A 22,923-nucleotide genomic window follows, 5' to 3' on the forward strand; every position below is an offset into this window, starting at 1 on the left:
CAGAAAAATAAAACTGTCTCCTGATTTCACCCCACTGGGTTCAACTTGTCCTACAACCAGTTCCTTATAAGGTGGTGAGAATCCATTTGGGGGCATGGAATGGAGGTTTAAATAAATGAAGTGAACACATGAATGAGACTTGGTTCTCATTATCTGATCATCCTTTTTTTCATGAGTAACAGAGCACTCATGATATGTGGGTAGGGCAAGAGACAAACCTTAGCAAAGAGCAATGGTTTTTTGTTAGACTGAGAACTGACACTTTTAAAAAAGAAACTTTATTTCTTTTCATGATTAAAAGGTATGCCCATTGTAGACAATCTCAAAAATACCAAAAATATAGAAAATCCACTCACAGTTCTTCCAACAACAGACAACATTAGGTATATTTCCTTCCAGTACTTATCCTATTTGTGTCTGTCTGGTCTAAATATTTTATACATTTTGTTGTATAAATATTGTTGAGGTTATTAAGTATGGACAGCTTTGTTCCCAGGTAGTTTTATATATTGTATGTTACTTGATGTCCTATGATATTAAAATCATTATAAACATTGTTTTTGATGATCAAATAATATTCTAGTGTGTGGATGCATCATGTTCTATCCTTCATTTTTCTATTACTGTTCATTTGGGTTATTTTATTTTACTATTTTAAAACCGAGGTGTCATTGACATTTGGGTTATTTTGTATTGACATTAAAATTGAGTAAATATTGCTGCATGTAAATCTTTGTACTTCTATTCATTTCCTGTAAACAGCTGAGAATTTAGTTTGAGAAAGCAAAAGGTACCAAGGTGACAGAAAAGCAGTCACTTAGCAATAAGGTTGTGCCCCCTTTCCCTCTAATTGTTTTAAAAATAAAAAAATTCAGTTATCTTGATGCAGTTCAATTACATGTAATCTAAATACTTTCCAACTTGAAAGTATACATGTGAGCTCTTCCTCCACAATCATTCCATCATAAGGACATCTAGCAACTTACCTCCTGTATCTACTGTTCTGGCTAACGAACTATTAAACCTGGTAGTTTTACCCATCTATTTGTAAGGACTAATTCAGCCTTAAGCCAAATATAGGAGTGTGAAACTAGGTAGCAGTGGGTCTGGGGTGGCCAGGAATCAGTAGTAAGGTTTAGCTGCTTTGACATTATTTCTCATCTAAGAAAGAATTACCTGGCTCTATAGACTTCCCTTGTGACTCAGCTGGTAAAGAATCCGCCTGAAATGGAACTCTGCAAAGGAGACCTGGGTTCGATCCCTGCATTGGGAAGATCTCCTGGAGAAGGGAAAGACTACCCACTCCAGTATTTTGGCCTGGAGAATTCCATGGACTACGGCCCATGGGGTTGCAAAGAGTCAGACATGACTGAGCAAGTTTCACTTTCACATGGACTTCTTGGATTTTGAATTCAAACTAAGTTGGGTCTAAAAGTCACATTTCCCCAAGGCCTCCACTGGGCATTATGAGGCTATTCTTTGCATCAAGAGACTCTCTAATACATGGTATGTGGCAGCCAGCCTCCAAGATGGCCTCCAAAGATCCACACTTCCTGCTGCGGTGTGGTCCCCACCCACAGTGAGCCAGTGCTGGTCCTATATGATCAGTACAATATGGCAGAAGTGGACAGTGTGTGACTCCTGAGGCCAGGATGTAAAAAGCACCGTAGCTTCTGCCTTGCTGTATTTGTTTATTTATTTATCTATCTATTTCTTTTTGGCAGCACTGGGCCTTTGTTGCTGTGTGCAGGCTTTCTCTAGTTGTGGCGAGCGGGGGCTACTCCCTAGTTGTGGTGTGCAGGCTTCTCATTGCAGTGGTTTGTCTTGTTGCAGAGCACAGGCTCTAGGCACAGGCTCTAGGCAATGGGTTTCAGTGCACGGGCTCAGTTGCCCGCTGGCATGTAGGATCTTAGTTCCCAGACCAAGGATCAAACCCATGTCCCCTGCCTTGGTAGGCAGGTTCTTAACCCCTGGACCACCAGGGAAGTCCCTGCCTTGTTCTTTTGGATTGTTCACTTTGGAGGGAGCCAGCTGCCATGCTGTGAGGATGGTGACATCCACAAGAGAGGAAGCGAGGTCCCCAGACAACAGTCAGCACCAATTTGCCAGTCAAACACGGAAGGATAAGCACCATTGTATGTGTGTGCTTAGTTGCTCAGTCGTGTCCGACTCTTTGCAACCCTAGCCCACCAGGGGATCTGCAGCCCACCAGGTTCTTCCATCCATGGGATTTTCCCAGCAAGAAAACTGGAGTGGGTTGTCATCTCCTCATCCAGGGGATCTTCCACACCCGGCTATCTCTTGCGTCTCCTGCATTGCAGGTGGATTCTTTACTGCTGAGCCACCGGGGAAGCCCAAGCACCATTAAAACAGGACTATCTTATCATAATATGATCTCTATTTTTTTAAAGAAAAATAATGCAGGGACTTCCCTGGTGGTCTAGCAGTTAAGAATCTTCCTTCCAATGCAGGGGATGTGGGTTTCATCCCTGCTTGGGCAACTAAGACCCCACATACTGTGGGGCAACTAAGCCTGCATGTTGCAACTAGAGAAGCCAGCACAACACAATGAAAGATCCTGCATGCTACAACTAAGATCTTGTGCAGCCAAATAAATAAATAAATATTAAAAAAGAAAAGTAGCACAGATTCTTTGTAGAAAATTTATCACAAAGAGAACCAAATCATCTGGATATAGCCTTTTCTTCACCCAGTACTTTTCTATTTTCCCTTCTTTCGAGCCATGCTTAGTGCATTTGTACGATCATTTTAAATGCCAATGACATGATCATGTGAGTTTATTCTTAGTTGAGAAAGTTCAAAAGGACGAAAAAATTTCCAACTAAGAATTTTCCTCTCCACCCCTAATCCTGAACCCCTATGTTGGGCCTGGAGAATCAAAGAAAAACCTTGAAATGTTATGAAGCAAGATCTATTTATAGATCTTCATTGGGAAGACAAATCTTAGGCAACAACAACAGCAGCAACGACGAGTTCTCTTTTTGAGCCTTACTACATGCCAGACACACATACTCAACACTTTACATTGTCTCATTAAATCCTATGCAAAAGGATAGGTGCTTTTAATTATTGCCCCCATTTGCAGATGAAGAAACTGAAGCTCAATGAGGTCAAGTAACTAGATCACACAGCTGTTCCACAGGGGAGCCAGGGTTTGATTCCCTGTTATTCTAATCCCATCATTTATCCTCTTCTTCCTCATACCACACTGCCACCCACAAGAGGTAGGAGCAGCTATTTTATGCAAGGTAACTGGTGCTTAAAGGGAATACAGCCGGAGGCTTTAATGACAGAATGCTGATCTTATTATTAGCTTGATGGAGAAGGTGTAAGAGGAAGATATCACAGAAATTAAGGGCACAGGCTCTCAAACCAAGGTGGCCTGCATTCACATCCTGGTCACACCGGGTGACCTTGGGTGAGTGACTTAATTTCTTCTTATCTTAGTTAGATAGAAGAAGAAAAGTCCATTTCTTCTTTCATCTGGTATGGAAATAATAATAGTATCTATCTCAAAAAATTGTTCCGACAATCGAAAGTTTTAATGCACGGCACATGCTTAGTCCAGTGCTTAACATGTAGTAAGTGTTCAATAAAAATGACAGCTAACATTATTCAGTGCTTATTATCAACGTAAGCCACTGTTATTGGTGAGGGCAGTCAGTGGTTGGCAGGTTACAGTGCTGGGTAATTTGTAACGTAGATCTGGGAAAAGAAAGGTAACAGTGGGGCACACAGGGCAGGAAGGGGAAAAGGGGGTCAGTGTTGGTGATGACAGAGTTAAGCAATCAGACACTCAGCCTGCCCAAGAGCATGGGATCAGGGCAGATACAGCAGAGTAGGATCATGCCTGCTTAATTCTGCAGCACCTCTGAGGAACAGGAATTGTGGCACTAACAGAGGGTAATATATTTCCCCCAAATAATCAGTACCAATTGCCTAGTTTGGGTAAATATGGTTACCCGGACAATTAATTCAGTGCCATTCAGCTGTTAAGAGGAAACCGCAGATAACCATATTCCATTGCCCATACCTGAGGCCGGCCAAGAACTCCATGACGGCATTGTAGTTGCCCATGTTCCAGCAGCATTTGGCCACATGAACCAAGTATGAGAACACTTCCCGCTTCTCTTCCATGGAGCCCGCCGCAAGGATCAGCCACGTCACCCAGGAGCTCACCTGTAGAATGCAGAGAGGGGCGTCCACTGAAACCAGGCCAGGGAAGCTTGACATATACTTTCTCATGAGAAAAATGTTGTTGTTGTTTTTAAGTCAGTTTAGTATTAGGAAATGAAGGACCCTGCCAAGAGACTGAATTGAAGCTCTAGCTCCATCACTGCTTTGCAATGGGATCAACCTCTCTGTTAATCTTCACCTTTAAAATGAGGCTGAAAGGTAATTCATATAATCTCTTTTCAGCTATAAAATTCCTTGAGACCATAGGAAAACAAGGCCTGAAGGTAATGATGATTTAAATGTATTTGACTGCTGGAGTAAGAATAAATGCAATCAATGCACTTAGCACATGAGCAAAAGTGCATTTGTCAAAGAGTACAATGCACAATATTAAATGAAAAAGCACAAAAAACTTTTGAACTATCTTACACAAATGCATTATCTATTATGCTCCTCAAATGACTAAATAATAGAACCAACATAGCACTTATGTTACTGTTCTAAGCACTTCATATATGTGAACTCATGTATCTCTTACAACAATCCTAAGAGTCAGGAACCATAATCATGCTCCTTTTATAGATGAGGAAACTGAAGGACAGAGGGCCTAAGAGACTTGCTCAAAGTTCCCAACCAATAGGTGGCAAAGCCTGAAACTGAACTGAGGTGTGTGCCCCTGGTGGCTCGGAGGTAAAGAATCAGTTTTAGCCAAGCAGGAGATGCAGGAGATGCAGGTTACCGGAAGATCCCCTGAGGAAATGGCAACCCACTCCAGTATTCTTGCCTGAAAAATCACACTGAGACAGGCGCCTGGCAGGCTACAGTCTATGGGGTAGCAAAGGGTTGAACACAACTGAGCACGCATATATGAAAAATGAAATGTGTGTCCCCGAGCTGTCACTATTAACTACTCACTAAACACCTAATGTAGATACTGTTCTCCTCTAGGCTAAAATTTAGTCTAATGTGATTTGCCTTTCTACTGCACAGACTGGAGTATCAGTTCAGTTCAGTTCAGTTCAGTAGCTCTGTCCAAGTCTTTGCCACCCTATGGACTGCAGCACGCCAGGCTTCCCTGTCCATCACCAACTCCCAGAGCTTACTCACACTCATGTCCATCCAGTCAGTGATGCCATCCAACCATCTCATCCTCTGTCGTCCCTTTCTCCTCCCGCTTTCCACCTTTCCCAGCTTCAGAATCTTTTCCAAAGAGTCAATTCTTCGTATCAGGTGGCCAAACTATTGGAGTTTCAGCTTCAGCATCAGTCCTTCCAATGAATATTCCAGAATGATTTCATTTAGGATTGACTGGTTGGATCTCCTTGCAGTCCAAGAGACTCTCAAGAGTCTTCTCCAACACCACAGTTCAAAAGAATCAATTCTTCTGCAATCAGCTTTCTTTATAGTCCAACTCTCACATCCATACACGACTACTGGAAAAGCTATAGCATTGACTAGATGGACTTTTGTTGGCAAAGTCATGCCTCTGCTTTTTAATATGCTGTCTAGGTTGGTCATAGCCTTTCTTCCAAGGAGCAAGTGTCTTTTAATTTCATGGCTGCAGTCACCATCTGCAGTGATTTTGGAGCCCAAGAAAATAAAATATGTCACTGTTTCCATTGTTTTCCCATCTATTTTCCATGAAGTGATGGGACCAGATGCCATGATCTTAGTTTTCTGAATGTTGAGTTTTAAGCCAACTTTTTCACTCTTCTCTTTCACTTTCATCAAGAGGCTCTTTAGTTCTTCTTTACTTTCTGCCATAAGGGTGGTGCCATCTGTGTATCAGAGGTTATTGATATTTCTCCCAGCAATCTTGATTCCAGCTTGTGCTTCATCCAGTCCAGTATTTCATATGATGTACTCTGAATATAAATTAAATAAGCAGAGTGACAATATACAACTTTGACATACTCCTTTCCTGATTTGGAACCAGTCTGTTGTTCCATGTCCAGTTCTAACTGTTGCTTCTTGACCTGCATACAGGTTTCTCAGGAGACAGGTAAGGTGATCTGGTATTCCCATCTCTTTAAGAATTCTCCATAGTTTGTTGTGATCCAAACAATCAAACACTTTGGTATAATCAATAAAGCAGAAGTAGATGTTTTTTGGGAACTCTCCTGCTTTTTCGATGATCCAGTGGATGTTGGCAATTTGATCTCTGGTTCCTCTGACTTTTCTAAATCCAGCTTGAACATCTGGAAGTTCATGGCTCACGGACTGTTGAAGCCTGTTTTGGAGAATTTTGAGCATTACTTTGCTAGTGTGTGAGATGAGTGCAACTGTGCAGTAGTTTGAACATTCTTAGTACTGGCTTTCTTTGGGATTGGAATGAAAACTGACCTTTTTCAGTCTTGTGGCCACTGTTGAGTTTTCCCAATTTTCTGGCATATTGAGTGCAGCACTTTCATAGCATCATCTTTTAGGATTTGAAATAGCTCAACTGGAATTCCATCACCTCCACTAGCTTTGTTCATAGTGATGCTTCCTAAGGCCCTCTTGACTTCACATTCCAGGAGGTCTGGCTCTAGGTGAGTGATCACACCATTGTGGTTATCTGGGTCGTGAAGATCTTTTTTGTATAGTTCTTCTGTGTATTCTTGCCACCTCTTCTTAATATCTTCTGCTTCTGTTAGGTCCATACCGTTTCTGTCCTTTATTGTGCCCATCATTGCATGAAATGTTCCCTTAGGTATCTCTACTTTTCTTGAAGACATCTCTAGTCTTTCCCATTCTATTGATCTTTGCATTGATCACTGAGGTAGGCTTTCTTATCTCTCCTTGTTATTCTTGGGAACTCTGCATTCAAATGGGTATATATTTCCTTTTCTCCTTTGCCTCTAACTGCTCTTCTTTCTCAGCTATTTGTAAGGCCTCCTCAGACAACCACTTTGCCTTTTTGTATTTCTTTTTCTTGGGGATGATCTTGATCACTGCCTCCTGTACAATGTTAAGAACCTCTGTCCATAGTTCTTCAGGCATGCTATCAGATCTAATCCCTTGAATATATTTGTCACTTCCACTGTATAATCATAAGGGATTTGATTTAGATCATACCTGAATGGTCTAGTGGATTTCCCTACTTTCTTCAATTTAAGTCTGGATTTGGCAATAAGGAGTTCATGATCTAAGCCACAGTCAGCTCATGGTCTTGTTTTTGCTGACTGTATAGAGCTTCTCCATCTTTGGCTGCAAAGAATATAATCAATCCAATTTTGGTATTGACCATTTGGTGATGTCCATGTGTAGAGTCTTCTCTTGTGTTGTTGGAAGAGGGTATTTGCTATGACCAGTGCAACTGGAGTATAATACTTAATAATAATCTACTATTAAAGTCCCCGCTCTATGGTATGCAGCCTCAAAATCCTTTGCTTAATCTCTAAGATTATTTTGCTGCTACCTATACTTTGATGCTTTGACACTAATGTTCCCTTAAGTTGCTTTCTCCATCCTGGTTAAGGTCTGGGCTGATAAGTTCAGTTGTTATTAGATCAAAGCTATCATCTTGACCTTGATCCCCCACCCCCACCCCTGCCATGGCCCACTAGTTTCACTTGGTTCAGCGACAGTGCCGAAACCTGGGGAGAAACTCATTTCTCTGGCTTGAGTGAGAGTGAAGCCTGAACAGAGAAGTTTACAGGGGGAGTAGTTCAAGGTCTAAGGCAACACTTCTCTGCCTCCTTTCCTCCAAAGAAAATGAGAGTAATGAATGGCATTTAGTGCTGGCAGCAACCACAGAGGGCAGCCCAACCTCTTTCTTTCAGATCAAGAATCCAAGGCTCATGGGAGAAATTGACTTGCCAAAGTCACAATTCTTATGGATGTCAAAACTAGGACTCCCAGGCTGGTGCTCTTTCTTTTGATGAAGGGAAGCTAGTGTTGGTAAACTTGGCGCCGTAGGTCCTTCTAAGCACTCAATAAGAGATGCACACCTGAAGACAAAGATGGAATCAAAGGAGAAGGTACCAAGAAGAGTATCAAAACATGATTTAAAAAATGAAAAAAGCAGAACAGAAGAGATCAGTGCTAAACACACCTTGCCTTTCCCTATACAGAAACAAGTAGGAAACAGCAACAGAGAGTTTCCATGCTAGCACAGGGTTATAATCTGGTACCAGTCAGGAGCACTGCAGTAATAATCTGTCTCTTCTTTTCTGAAATTGGCTGAAGCAAAAGTGATGGGCCACCTGCTAGCCCTGAGCCCAGCCCCAGCCCAATAGGCTCTTAGCAGGCACCATCACTCTCCACCTGCTCAGATTTAGCTAAGCTCTCGTGAGACGTCAGGGAACAGATCTGGAATCAGACCCCTAGGATGAGCCAGAGTCCAGACCATCCTGCAAAGAATTAAGAGCCTCTTGGGAAAGATATAACCTTTTGTTTGTTCTCCTGGGACTCCTCTGGGAGCACAGGAGACCTCTGGGATTCCCAGAGCCAACCCCTCTCCTGCAGCTGTGAGCAATCCCTGGCTCACTGTTTCTCGGCCTTGTCCCTTCACCTGCTTACCCAGTTACCAGTCACTTTTGTGGAACTCTGGCTCTCTAGACCAAGACATTACATTGCCAATAGAGACTGAGTATCGTTCAAGTTTTCAACCAATTCTTCTGTTGGTATGTCAGCTTTTGATAAACTCTATCCACATGATGCGAAGAGCTGACTCAAGCACCCTGATGCTGGGAAAGATTGCAGCCAGGAGGAGAAGGGGGTGACAGAGGATGAGATGGTTAGATGGCATCATCAACTCAAGGGATGTTTGCTCAAACAAACTCCAGGAGATAGTGAAGGTTAGGGAAGCCTGGCGTGATGCAGACCATGAGGTCAAAAAGAGTTGGACACGACTGAGTGACTGAACAACAACAATAATCCTGCCAAAAGAAGTCATCAGAAAACACTCAGAATCACAACATCATTGACTCTGAGCTAGACATTCAAATCCATCTCCTTAAAATAAATATGGACTACTTAAAAATTTAAAGTTGTTCTTCAAAGATACCCAGTGCACTAATTCTTGAGGCCTCTGGCTGTATTTTTCTGTGGCTTTAGCTCCTTTCCTGTTGAAATGAATGGAAAATCAGTGTTTCTGAAAAGTCACTGTTCTTTCAGGCTATTTTGGTACCACATAGTGACTTCTCAGTGCTGTGACCTGAAAGGGTTAACACATCTTCCCCTGGAGAGACCTGCTTCACAGAGCAGGCACTGACCGTCATGTGGTTTGTGCCTTAGTCCTGACCACACATCCAGATTTATTTCCTATCAGTCAAGTAACTTTCCATATACTTTCCCACAATGCTAGGAAAAAAATAGCGATACCATATTTCACATGGAAACCTAATTTAAACCAACTGTTCCATCTCCAAGTGTGAGTCCCTAGGGCTTGGTTATTGAGATTATGTAAGCACTGCTATCATAAACACATGCACACACACATACACACACACATACATAATATCTGCCTACAGACTTCGGGAACAATTCTTACTGTGGCCTAATGTATTAATAATTCCACAAGCATTAAGTAACAAGAGTGCCGCCACTAATTCTAAAAAAACTCAAATTCTAAAATGAGGCAAAAAGAACACAAGGATTCAGTGATGACTGTAAAATGTAGACCACAGCATAAACATGGTCATATTTACTAAGTGGACGAAGGGATGTGTTGCCAATCCATAAAGACTTTCAGGAAACCACACAGAAAAACACACAAAAAATCGCATGTGTACAGTAGTACGACTCAAACACAGGGAACAATCCTAGAGCAGAAAGATGTTATATGTGGCAGATCATTTTGCCTCACTGCAATGGTCAGCACAGCATAGAGAGAGAATCTGGGCCCTAGCCCCGTTCCTTCAGTGTTCCTCCCAGAGACTCTGTGCTAACCCTGACAATCCTGACCCTTTCCACATGGCTATAGCTCCTCCACAACTGTTTTCTTTTCCTTCCTTCTCAGGCCTTTCAGTACTCTGAGGCCTGCAGACTGAACAACTTGCTTTCTCTCCCCACATCAAACACCTTACTGGCATCATATAAGCTCAGTTTGAGAGGAATGTTCTTGCTCCTTTCAACGTGAACTTTCCCTGGTCCACCACGCCTTGCCTATGTCCTTTGTAGAGCTGAGTCCTTACCTTGGCCCTGGAGGCCCCTTGTCTGTTCTCCAGTCTCACCTTGGCTCTCCCCACACCCCTCCTCTTAGGGAGGTGAACCAGGCTTTTCCCATCTTAGGGAGCTTGTACTGGTTGTTCCTTCTATGGGAAGGTACCCCGTTCCCATCCCTCCACCTCTGATTTAGCTAACATTGACTCATCCTTTAGGCAGAACAATGCTTAGGCCTGTAGCCAGCCACCCTGCCCATGCCCCAAGCTATAGAGGCCCACGTTGGCCCTCATTCAGCTGTGTCCCCTCTTCCCTCCAATAGAATAAGAAGCCTGTGGGCCAGAGGGAACATGTCAGCCCACCACCAGATCACTCACCCCTGTAGACCAGTATTCCCAATCCCCTGTTCAAGCACCCCATTTCTAGGATGGCAAGGGCCTGATATCTGGATCAGTCCTCCTGAGGGTCAATCACAACAATAGGCCTGAAGGCTGGCCAAGGGCAGGTAGTATATGGACGGAGTTTACACTTGGTGCCCGAGGAGTCTACATGATACAGGCATACAGCCAGGGTGGAAGGAGGAGGTGGGCAAGCCACAGGCTGGGATCTGGGGGCCTTTCTTTGTACTTCATCCCAACTCCCCTAAAGTCAGGGGCAGGGCTGTGTTCAGGAATCTGACGAAAGCCTCACTACCTTGGGGAGGCTCGCCCTGACTTCCCACATGGGCAGGGTCCACATGCTCTGTGCTAGGTGGTGCCCCAAACCCCTTGCGCCATCAGCACTGTGTTCCCCAAAAGGCTGACTTAGGGGCTGCCACGCTCACCAGCAGCACAGCCCACTCCAGATGCTCGAGGGGAGTCATGTGTGAATGCGTGTGACCTCCCTGGGAAGGCCGCTCTGACGGCTCACCTAGCACCTCAGACACAGCCTCCTCCGGCTCTCTTTCACTGGATGTTGGACCTTGAGTCTAACATCACATCTGCACTTGGATTCTCACAGCGGCACACGTTTGCCTCTGGCTTATTTTTGTTATATTTGTGTGCCTGACTCTTTCACATGGGTCTCTTCTGTCTTCCCCCGCACCCGCACCCAGACCTCCAGGGCAGAGACCATCTTTCCCACATCCCCAGTGTGGGGATGTTCGGTGCCCCTGACCAGCAGGCAGGCCACTCAGAGTCCCAGGAGGCCATGGGCAGAGAGGATTCTCAGCCTTCAAATGGTCAGAGATTATATTTGGGAAAAGGCCTAAACACTTCCTATTGCTGTTCCCAGGTCCAGAAAAGGGGGACAGATGACTTCCTGCCAAAAAGTTTTTTTGGATATCCTGAGCACAAGTTTTCATAGAAAGACGATCCTTTGTAGTAGGTATCTGGTCACCCTCACTGCAAAGTCCAGGCTCAAATGGTAAAGTCTAAAGAAGGCCACGAAGTCTGTCTAGAAAAGCTCCTCTGAAGTGGGTTGTGTGCAGTGCATATCTTTATCCACCCTCTACAGAGCTTTATTAGAACAACCCTTGAACTAGGGCAGTTGGCATGCACATGCAGGCAACACACACACAGACACACACAGACACACAGACACACACACACACACACACACGTCCCTGCCTAGGCAGCACTCCTCACAATATGGCACATCTGCATCAGAATCTTTAGGGTGTTTATTCAAATACAGATTACAAGGCCCCACTCAGACCTAGAAACCAGACTCTCTAGATCTGCATACCAGGAATCTGCATTTTCAAATGCACTTAAGTTGAGAGCTTTCCCTGGGATTCAGTGTCCCTTTCTGGGTCTCTGAGCCTTGAGTCAGGAAGCATCACTTCTGTAGTACCTGTCCAGCACTCTAAGTCACCACCTCTGTGATTGCACCTCAGGCTGGAGCTCTGACCCATTTGGAGCTCAGAACTCGGAGCCAGCAGGAGATGGCATGGCACAGTGGTGAGGAGCATGGGCCTCGGAGTGGACCTGTCTTCAACTCCCAGTTCCACTGTTACTCTCTGCAGGTCCCTGAGGCAAGCGATCTACCCTCTTGGAGATTCCATTTCTTTTCCAGTAAAAGGGGAATAATAATATTTACCCCATAAAATTGTCATCAGGATGAACCTGGAGACTATATCTAAGCCCTCAATGCGGTGCTGAGTGTGTAGTTAAGGGGTAAACAGAAGTGGATTACTGCGGCCACCTGCTGCTTCTATAACCACTATTAGTACTGCTATCTGAGTTCCAGGAAGCAGAGCACAGAAATCCAGAGAGAGGAGTCTCTAAGTCTCAATTCCTAACTCCATGGAAGGAAGGAGCCCAAGGCTGGATCAGGAAGAACCTGTAGTAGCCTTAAGAAGGGTCTGTCCCCCAAATGCAAGCCTGTCCTAAAAGGATAGCTCACCTATTTCCTGTTCTCTGAAGGTTTCTGTGACTCCTCATTAGGAATAAAATATCATTTTTCCTATTTAAATTGCCCAATTCATATACATATGTAGATTTATATATGTGATTAATAGATGTATTAATAGCATCCTCCCTGAGGATGTGAAGTGAGTGCAGGAAAAACTCCTGTCCCGCCTGGCGTGGTATCACCATAACTTTGTTTAGGAGAGACTCGGAAAAAAGGAGACACTTGAAGGTGGCTTCTAGAGAAGCCCTAAACACATCCTGGATTATACCCCCACCTCTTCCCCTCACACTGCAGCACAACTGTCTACAGAACAAACTCTCCACCTCTTTTTTCCGGCCCTCAGTCCTGGTACCATCTGATCTAAATTTACATCTCCAGCATTAACTTTGACTCTTTTGCACTGCTCATCTGTCTGACAGTCCAATCCTACTGCATTTCATACCGTTTCCTATTCTCTGCCTGTTCCTCCTATCTCTATGGTGTTGCTCAGTCTGTTCCTTGTGCTGTGAGCATCTGCTTGTTTCCCTTTGCCTGTCCAACATTTCTTAGCTGAACTGCCTTTTCTCTACCTCACTCTACACAGATTACATGAAGCTGCACACACACACCCCACCTTTCGGCCTGGCCTCAGTGATTTGTTCAAAGATGGGTATAGGACCCAAGTCAGGCCAACCAGAACTCTCCTTGGGTCTTCTGCTGAAACTGTTAGGAAAAAAGACACAATCTTTTCATCAGAATCATAAACTTCAAAGATACGAGCCTGGAGCTATCAACAGCCACCTTTGCCACAATATCAGGAAAGCCTGCTGAGAATGAAGCCAGCACAAACGAAAGATGAAAATAGATTCCTGAGGCCATTGGTCGGATTCCTAGACCCAGCCATACTTGAAGCCCTGAGAATATTTCATTTAATAAATGAACAAATTCCCTTGTTTTGTTTGAGCAGGTTGCTGTTGCTGTTAACTTATAACTGGAAAGAAAAATTCTTAACTCTCTTTATCAGATGACCCTCATTCTTCCAACAAACACTTACTGAGTATTTACTACACAGTGCACCATGTAGGATACTAGCAAATAAGACAAATATGGTACCTCCCGTGGGGAGCTTGGAGCCTCATGGGGGAAAATAATATAAACAAGGAATTAAATAATAGTGTGGCTGATATCATGATTAGGTAAGTATAAGGCCAACTTTACTCATATGCTACCATCTTTGGAAGTCCAAAAGGAAGTCCGGTCTTTTTACCACTCCTTGGTCCCAGTCAACCCCCCAAAGCACTTTATTTATATCTCTATACAGTGCTTATTCTTTCCAAGCAGTTACTGCATGCCTGTGAACTTGCCAGGAACATGCTAGGCATGGGGGCAGAAGAGGTTGGATCAAGTATGAGAAAAGTAAGTTAGCATGCTCTGCATTGCAATGAAGTCAACTGTATATATGTCCAGCTTCTCTAAATAGTCAGCTCCTTAAAAATAGGGACCATATCACTTAGCCATCTTTCTATTGTTTGCAGAATGTCTTCTGTGTAGTTTGCAAAAGATAACTGTTTATTCTCAAATTCTTCAACTAAAAATTTCCTATATACTCAGAAATTAGGTTCTAAATTCACTAGAATTATTTACTGTTTTTAAAACACACTTTTCATTTATTCTTCTTCCATTTAACCAAAAGCTTGTATCATAAGTTACATGTGAATATTCCTAGGATGTGAATTCTAGAAACTTTGACAAGTCCTCAATTTCACACGACATACTTAAACTGCCTTTTTGTATGTAGCATACAGTTATTACAAGTTTTTTAAATGCTTTGCTGTTTCATTCTTTGTGACACTACATTACTTTCAAATATTGAAGTGTAATTGATATATATTAGTTTCAGGTGTACAACATAATGATTCAATATTTGTATCTATTATGAAACAATCACCAGAATAAGTCCAGTTAGTATCCATTACCACACATACACAATTTTTTTTCTTGTAATGAGGACTTTTAAGACCTCTTCTCTTAGCAACTTTTAAAAATGCAATATGGTGTTATTAATGATAACATGTTGACTACCATTATATATACATAAATATATATTATATCCTCGTGACTTCATTATTTTATAACTGTAAATTTGTACATTTTGACCCCTTCACCTCACTGGCCTCTGGCAACCACCAAACTGTTCTCTGCATCTATGAGCTTGGTTTTTTGTTTTGTTTTGTGTGATTTAAATACCACATATAAGTGAAACCATAAGGTAGTTCTCTTCCTCTGATTTATTTCACTTAGCATAACACCCTTGAGGTCCATTCACATTCTCCACAAATGACAAGATTTCATTCCTTTGTACGGATATTTACTATTTTAAAACCAACCATTGGACATACTTTGACTTAAAGATGCAAATGCCATTTCTATTTAAATGGTCTATAGAGAATTACAACGGCTATGCAGGCTGTGTTACCCTCTTCTCTCTTACCACAACCGAATGGATCATTCATTCTGAAATCAGTTTTTAAAAACTATTCAATAATAAGCCTCATTTTATGCATATTCTCTCCTTTTGTAAAAGTATTATCGTTGTCCTGGAACAGGGTCTTTTTAATTTCATCCCATTTTAATAATGGGATTAACACTCACCACTAGGGACTTCCCTGGTGGTCCAGTGGTTAAGAATCCACCTTTCCATCCAGAGGATGAGGATTCGATACCTGGTCGGGGAACTAAGATCCCACACATCATGGAGCAACTAAGCCCGTTCTCTGCAACTACTGAAGCCCTCTTGCTCTGGAGCCCACAGGCCACAACTAGAGAGTCTGTGAGCCACAACGAAAGATCCCGCATAACAGGGATGATCCTGCATGCGCAACTAAGGCCCAGTGCAGCCAAATAAATCAGTTAATTAAAAAAAACCCATGGCTAGCAGTTTACATAAAACGTCTTGACATGAGTTGTCAGCTCCACACTATGCTGATCCTATTGCAGGATCACTTATGAATCAATTTCTTTTCCCCTTTGCATGATTTTAATAAAATACTTACAGTAACAATAGCTTCAAAGTATTGGTTGTGTGCTATGAGAGGGACACTGCTTATTCCATTTAATCCCCTCAGCCCTACACAGCTGGTACTAACAGTGTTCCCATTTTACAGATGAGGAAACTGAGGTTCAAAGTGGCTGAGCTAGCCTGTCCAAGGTGACACAACCTGTAAACTAGGAATAAGACAAATCAAAAGCCTGTGCTTTCAAACTACGTGATTTATTCTTTTCCATTTTCTCTTGAGCATTAGACTAAAGAGGGCCAACTTTTACTCCTGATGAGGGCCCTGATCTACTAAGCAAAGAATTGCCTTCACACGGGCTATGCAGAGCTCCGCTCCAGATCTGAGCAGCTGAGTCTCATCTCCTGTAGAAATAGGATGTTGGTGTCCTGATAGGTCACAGAGAATGTGGTGCAGGGGCTTGCCAGCTGTCCCCCAGTGTTCCTGTTCTGTCACCTGTGTAAAGTCCTGTGTAAAGTTTTCTCTGTCACCTGTGTAAAGTTTTCTCTGAATTTGAGTCTGGAAGTGGAGGGAGAGTGTGAGAGGAGCCCTGCGAGAGATTCCATCCCTGAGCTCACTCCTGGGGGCAGCGAGGTGTCCTGGGCAGAGGTCTGAGGAAGGGTTAGCAGATGCCCTAAGAAACCTCTCCCTGAGCTGCTGCCACCACAGGAGTGGCCCCCTTCTGAGGTGCTCTGAGTGGTGGACAGGAAATGGCCTCCCTGGTTACCTGAGTCCCCCAGTGGGAAACTCACTGGCCATATAGGCCACACTGCTTGGAGAAGGGAGAGAGAAGGTTGTCTTCTAGGGCCACTGAGCAGGCCCAGAGGTTCTGAGACCTGCTGTGAATCACTCTGGACCCCAGGGCAGGTGGATTCCTGTCACAGGAAAGGAAGAATGAGCCCCACAAGTCATTGTTTCACCCCTAGGACCAAATGGCAAATATTTGCTGACTGCAAGGTGGATGGTAAGCGGGTAACAGGAGATCAACAGTTAAACTGATACTGGTGATCAAGCAGGAAGGAGAGATTGTAAGGGAGTAAAATCATTTGCATGTGTTCACCTATGTTCCTCTAAAGACAAATCTGTGTGAAGAAACAAAGGATATTAGCATCCCACCAAGATCATTACATTCTCCCTGCTGGGCCCTGGTAGATATAATAGATCATTAAGAAGAAGGTAATGGAATCTGCTGTCTGTGCTGTACATGTGCGTAGAGGGGTGAGCTTCTGTGAATGAAACTTGCTAAGGAATAAATCTGATGAAAACCAGAATTCTGTCATTTTAGCTTCCCTGTTTTAATGGGAGGTGAGAGAGAGAAGGGAGAACACAGGATTTGGAGCCAAAGAAATGTAGATTCACACCTTGGCACTACTTTTCACTATTTCTGTGACCTTGAACAAGTTTCTTACCTTCCCTGAGACTCAATTTTTCACCCATAAAACGTCCTGCCATAAGAGGGGTGTGTGGTAACTAATAGACAATAAATATATGTAAAGGGCTCTAGTGGTTGGAGCAGAGTACATACTCAATAAATGTCAAGTAATGCTGCTTATGAAAAAAAATAATAAGCAGCTCCTTCTTCAAAGATGTTTCTTTGAGGAAACCACGTTGGCCTTTTAATTACAGTGCCAGCCTCTCTGTTCTGTTTAGCAGAGACTTCCCACGGATCAAACTCTCAGAAGGAATGATCCTTTGCTTCTTTTAAAGAGGCCAAAAAGGAGAGATACAGGGAAAGCAGAAAGGGAGTAAGAAAAAATTGAGACCGAAAAACAACCAGATCAACAAAAGTCTAAGGACAGTCAGCAGGGATGGGTGGGACACAGGAGATGAGGAGCGAGGATGTGGCGAGGGCTGTCTGAGGAAGTGGGGACACGTGGATATGCTTTGGTGGGAGGGGAAGTGCTTGGAAAATAGCAGTGAGTCACAGATAGGTTCTACAAGGGCAGCCGCCTTGAGAGCCCTGGCTCCTTTGTCCAGGAAACACTAGGTTCTGCTGCTGCTGCTGCTGCTAAGTCGCTTCAGTCGTGTCCGACTCTGTGCGACCCCATAGACGGCAGCCCACCAGGCTCTGCCGTCCCTGGGATTCTCCAGGCAAGAACGCTGGAGTGGGTTGCCATTTCCTTCTCCAGTGCAGGAAAGGGAAAAGTGAAAGTGAAAGTCGCTCAGTCGTGTCTGACTCTTAGCGACCCCATGGACTGTAAGCCTACCAGGCTCCTCCGTCCATGGGATTTTCCAGGCAAGAGTACTGGAGTGGGGTGCCATTGCCTTCTCCAACACTAGGTTCACTGGTCAGTAATGACACTGGACTCAGAGTGGGGCCAAACAGCAGCATGGGACGCTGGCCAGTTCGATACCTTTCTCACTTTGTGAGAAGGAGGTCATCTTTTCTAGGGAAAGAATAGATCCCAATTCCAAATAAAACCCAACAGAGCTGTACAGGTAAGGCAGAAATTCTATGATGCCAGCATGAAATAAAAGTACTTGGTGTGTCTCTCCAACCACTTAACCTATGAAAACAACGACTGTCCTGTGATGAGGTTGTGTAACTGGGTGAATGGTCACGACCCTGGTGGCACAAAGCTAAGAACTTGAGCCTGACAGCTGAGTGTGTGGAAATTCACTTCAGGAAGCAAACCACTGCCCCAGGGCCTGGCTGCAGAGCTTCCACATTGTACCTGAACTTTGCCCTGTGTGCCAACTGGCATGCTTCTTCATGTCTGCCTACCCCTATGCAGCTTTAGAGTTTGAAATCTTGGCAGGCAGACTCTATGCCAGTTTTGAGCTGTTCTGCATACAGTAGGTGCTTAGTAAATATTTCAATAACTGTAGTTTTCTCTTTCTGCTTGGAAGACCCAGGGAGAGACAGGTCAGCCAGGTTCTGTGGTAATGAGTCCCAGCCTGTGTTCTGGGGACACATTCTATCAGATATTAGCTATTTTGTGAAGGAAGTGTCTGGGGCCATTCAGGTTTGGGAGATGCTGGGAAAAATTAAGATTTCTTCACTGACAAGATTTCTTAGATCTTTAACTATGCTAACATGCATGGTAAATCTCTAGTTCAGTACAGTTCAGTCGCTCAGTCATGTCTGACTCTTTGCGACCCCATGAATTGCAGCATGCCAGGCCTCTCTGTCCATCACCAACTCCCGGAGTCTACCCAAACCCATGTCCATCAAGTCAGTGATGCCATCCAACCATCTCATCCTCTGTTGTCCCCTTCTCCTCCTGCCCCCAATCCTACCCAGCATTAGGGTCTTTTCCAATGAGTCAACTCTTCGCATGAGGTGGCCAAAGTATTGGAGTTTCAGCTTCAACATCAGTCCTTCCAGTGAACACCCAGGATTGATCTCCTTTAGGATGGATTGATTGGATCTCCTTGCAGTCCAAGGGACTCTCAAGAGTCTTCTCCAACACCACAGTTCAAAAACATCAATTCTGCGGCACTCAGCTTTCTTCACCGTCCAACTCTCACATCCATACATGACTACTGGAAAAACCATAGCCTTGACTAGACAGACCTTTGTTGGCAAAGTAATGTCTCTGCTTTTAGATATGCTATCTAGGTTGGCCATAACCTTCCTTCCAAGGAGTAAGCGTCTTTTAATTTCATGGCTGCAGTCACCATCAGTAGTGATTTTGGAGCCTAAAAAAATAGTCTGACACTGTTTCCACTGTTTCCCCATCTATTTCCCATGAAGTGATGGGACCAGATGCCATGATCTTGGTTTTCTGAACGTTGTTGAGCTTTAAGCCAACTTTTCACTCTCCTCTTTCACCTTCATCAAGAGGCTCTTTAGTTCTTCTTCACTTTCTGCCATAAGGGTGGTGTCATCTGCATATCTGAGGTTATTGATATTTCTCCCAGCAATCTTGATTCCAGCTTGTGTTTCTTCCAGCCCAGCGTTTCTCATGATGTACTCTGCATATAAGTTAAATAAGCAGGGTGACAATATACAGCCTTGACATACTCCTTTTCCTATTTGGAACCAGTCTGTTGTTCCATGTCCAGTTCTAACTGTTGCTTCCTGACCTGCATACAGGTTTCTCAAGAGACAGGTCAGATGGTCTGGTATAATCTCTAAGGGGCTAATATATTCAGAGTTTCGCAAATTCTTTATGGGTATTAAATTACTTCAGTTGTGTCTGACTCTTTGCGACTCTATGGACTGTAGCTTACCAGGCTCCTCTGTCCATGGGATTCTCCAGGCGAGAATACTGGAGTGGATTGCTATGCTCTCCTCCAGGGGATCTTCCTGACTTAGGGATCGACTCAGGAATCAAACATACGTCTCCTGTATTGGCAGGCAGGTTCTTTACCACTAGCGGCACCTGGGAAGCCTGAAATTCTTTATACCATGTCATTTTTCCCTAAAGGAATCCTGGAATACTGGCACTGGATCTCTTTGAGCCCCTACAGCCTGGAGCCCTCGGAGCCTCATCTCCACTAGCAATTCTGAAGACCTTGGCCTGCATCTGCTCAACCTGAGAACATGTCCTTCCATCTCTAGAAGCTGCAAGGTATGAGTGGACTTCAGAGGGTAGAAATAGCCAGATATGGCAGCCTATGGTTTTGTGACAGGTGTCAAAAATTCAGAATCAATGTATTGTTGTAGGAATTCTAAAACCAATACACAAATAAGATTTTTTTCTTATAATCCATAATGAGGAGATCAAGTCATGCAGGCAATTATTATTTCATAGCCAAGGTGGTCAGAGGATAGAGCTGAGCAGACCAGCTTTTAGCCGTGGTTCCACTATACAATGTGACAACAACTACATCAAAGGACCTTAGAAGCTCTTTAGATCACTTTCTGTATTTCAGTCTTCCCTGGTGGCTCAGATGGTAAAGAGTCTCCCTGCAGTGCAGGAGACCCAGGTTCGATCACTGGGTTGGGAAGATCCCCTGGAAAAGGAAATGGCAACCCACTCCAGTATTCTTGCTTGGAAAATCCCATGGATGGAGGATCCTGGTAGGTTACAGTCCGTGGGGTCACAAAGAGTCAGACACGACTAAGTGACTTCACTTCTTCTGTATTTCACAGATGAAGAAACCCAAGAGAACCAGAGAGGTCAGGTGACTTACCCAAGGTTATCCAGCTGGTCAGTGATAGTGCTGGGGCTAGACCTCAGGTCTCTGACCTCAGGGTATGCTACAGTCACAAGCTGCTGGGTTTCTGCTATCTCTGAGAAGAGGATCTGATGCAGTGCCCCCTCCCTCGCTCACTCCTTCCACCTATGGGTCTGCGGAGGCAGGCTTCCCCAGATGAAGAAGCAGCATATGCCAGCAAGGAGCTAACCTAGTCTGATGGAGAGGAGGAGGAGGGGACCTGGAGGAACTGCTGAAGACACTAGCTCAGGGAACCTAAGAGATAGTGGCAGCCGGTCCTAGCTGGGCAAAACCCAAGGAACAAAAGGAAGAGTCAGGGCAATGAGAAGGTCTCAGTGGGCAGCTGCCTGCCCACAGAGATTTGGGGCAGGATTCTAGAAGGGAGGCTGGAAGGAAGATAAGGAGAAACTACATTTTGTAGAGTTGCTACTTGTCTTCAGTGATGGCAGGAGAGGTCTGAGGAAGAGTCAAGAAGTCTCCTCTGCAAAAACAAACAAGCAAACAACAAAAAGACCTAGGAAAGGGACTTCCCTGGGGTGCAGTGGTTAAGACTCTATGCTTCTAATGCAGGGGACACAAGTTCAATCCCTGGTCAGGGAAGTAAGATCCCGCATGCCCAGTAGTGCAGCCAAAAAAAAAAAAGAAGCTTCTTCTGGTTCTGGGAGGAGGGAGGCAGGTGGGAAGAAGCCTTCCAGGAAGATCCTACTGGGATGTGTGTTCTGGGAAGGAAGACAATGGCTCCTCACCAGTGTTGGTGTGGAGGATTATGAGTTGGGGACCCCAATGAATAGTGCATGGGCACAAACCCAAGGACAGGAGCTGCAGAAATTCAAAACTTGGAGAGGCTGGAGGGAGCTTCAGGCCAGCAGGAGAGGGGATTTACTTTGGAGACTGGGGCCATGCCACGAAGCTGGCAGGACTTCAGAGTGATTTTGTGTGGACTAAAGTTCTGCTTGTTTTCTTCAGAAGAGTCAGTTAAAGAAGTCTGGGCGGGTGTTGACAGTTTCTGAGGGTGTGTTGACAGTTTCTGTAAAAGTGATTAACCTGTTTGGGGTCTGGTAATTTAAGGGTTTCCTGAAGCCAGGGCAGGAGGCAGTGGGGGCTAAACACCAGCTTTGCTTCTTCTTTGGGGGCAGGGTGAGCTTTGTGGGGGGAGGGTGAGCTTTCACTTCAGAGGGATAAAGACATGCTTCATATCTGGCTCAAGAAATCTCTTTAGAGAAATATTTACTCTGAAAGTGCCTTGGGTAAAGAGGACAGAGACTGAAAAATAAAAAACACTGCTTAAGTATTAGAAAGTAGCACATCTTATACCAAAACTAGACGAAACAAGACAAAAGCCCAAACCAAACCAAAACAAACCAAGATTAGGCTTTTGGGTGCTGACTGGACAAATATTCTTTCCTGGATGCAGTGGAGCGGGGGTAGGAAGTGCTCAAAGTCGGAAGTGCTAGGTTCACACCTCAGCTCTAACATTTACTAACTGTGACACTGGGCCAACTACTTACTCTCTTCTCTTCCTTCAATTTAAAGCAGGCATGTCAGCAACACCTACCTTACAGAATGGTAGGGTTAAATGAAATAAGGTGAGAGTGCTTATAAGCACAGTAGAAAGATTAGCCAATTTTACTAATATTAATGGGCATATATTCAATGATTTCCAGATATAGCATTTGGTTTTGTGGGGTACCTACATTTAATGTGGCATTTCACTTAACTCAGAAATTAAAATATTTAAGTAATGTCTTTAAAAAATTTATTTACTTATTTATTTACTGGCTGAGCTGGGTCTTCATTGCTGCATGGGCTTTTCTCTAGTTGTGGTGAGTGGGGGCTACTCTCCAGTTGTGGTGTGTGGGCTTCTCATTGTGGTGGCTTCTCCTGTTGCAGAGCAGGGGCTCTAGGGTGTGAGGGCTTCAGTGGTTGTGGTGCACCGGCTTAGCTGCTCTGCAGCGTGTGGGATCTTCCTGGATCAGGGATTGAACACACATCTCCTGCACTGGCAGGTGGATTCTTTACCATTGAACCAGCAAGGAAGACCTAATTAATGTCTTATTATGTATCTCTTACCACTCCCTCACTGGCCTCTGCTCCATGAGCTATTTAT

General features: G+C 44.1%; 1 protein-coding gene across 4 annotated transcripts in view; it reads right to left on the minus strand.

The window, feature by feature from the left end:
* Positions 1-22,923, minus strand: part of PLCE1 (phospholipase C epsilon 1) — a 359,604-nt gene that overhangs the window by 93,662 nt on the left and 243,019 nt on the right. For all 4 annotated transcript variants that reach the window (XM_081553509.1, XM_081553501.1, XM_081553520.1 and 1 more), the window contains one exon: positions 4,055-4,200. In XM_081553509.1, the coding sequence (XP_081409635.1) occupies positions 4,055-4,200 (146 nt within the window). The remainder of the gene's footprint in view (positions 1-4,054; positions 4,201-22,923) is intronic.

The sequence above is a fragment of the Giraffa tippelskirchi genome, chromosome 2 (genome assembly GCF_054371585.1).
Source record: "Giraffa tippelskirchi isolate mGirTip1 chromosome 2, T2T-mGirTip1v1.2.pri, whole genome shotgun sequence".
Taxonomy (NCBI): domain Eukaryota; kingdom Metazoa; phylum Chordata; class Mammalia; order Artiodactyla; family Giraffidae; genus Giraffa; species Giraffa tippelskirchi.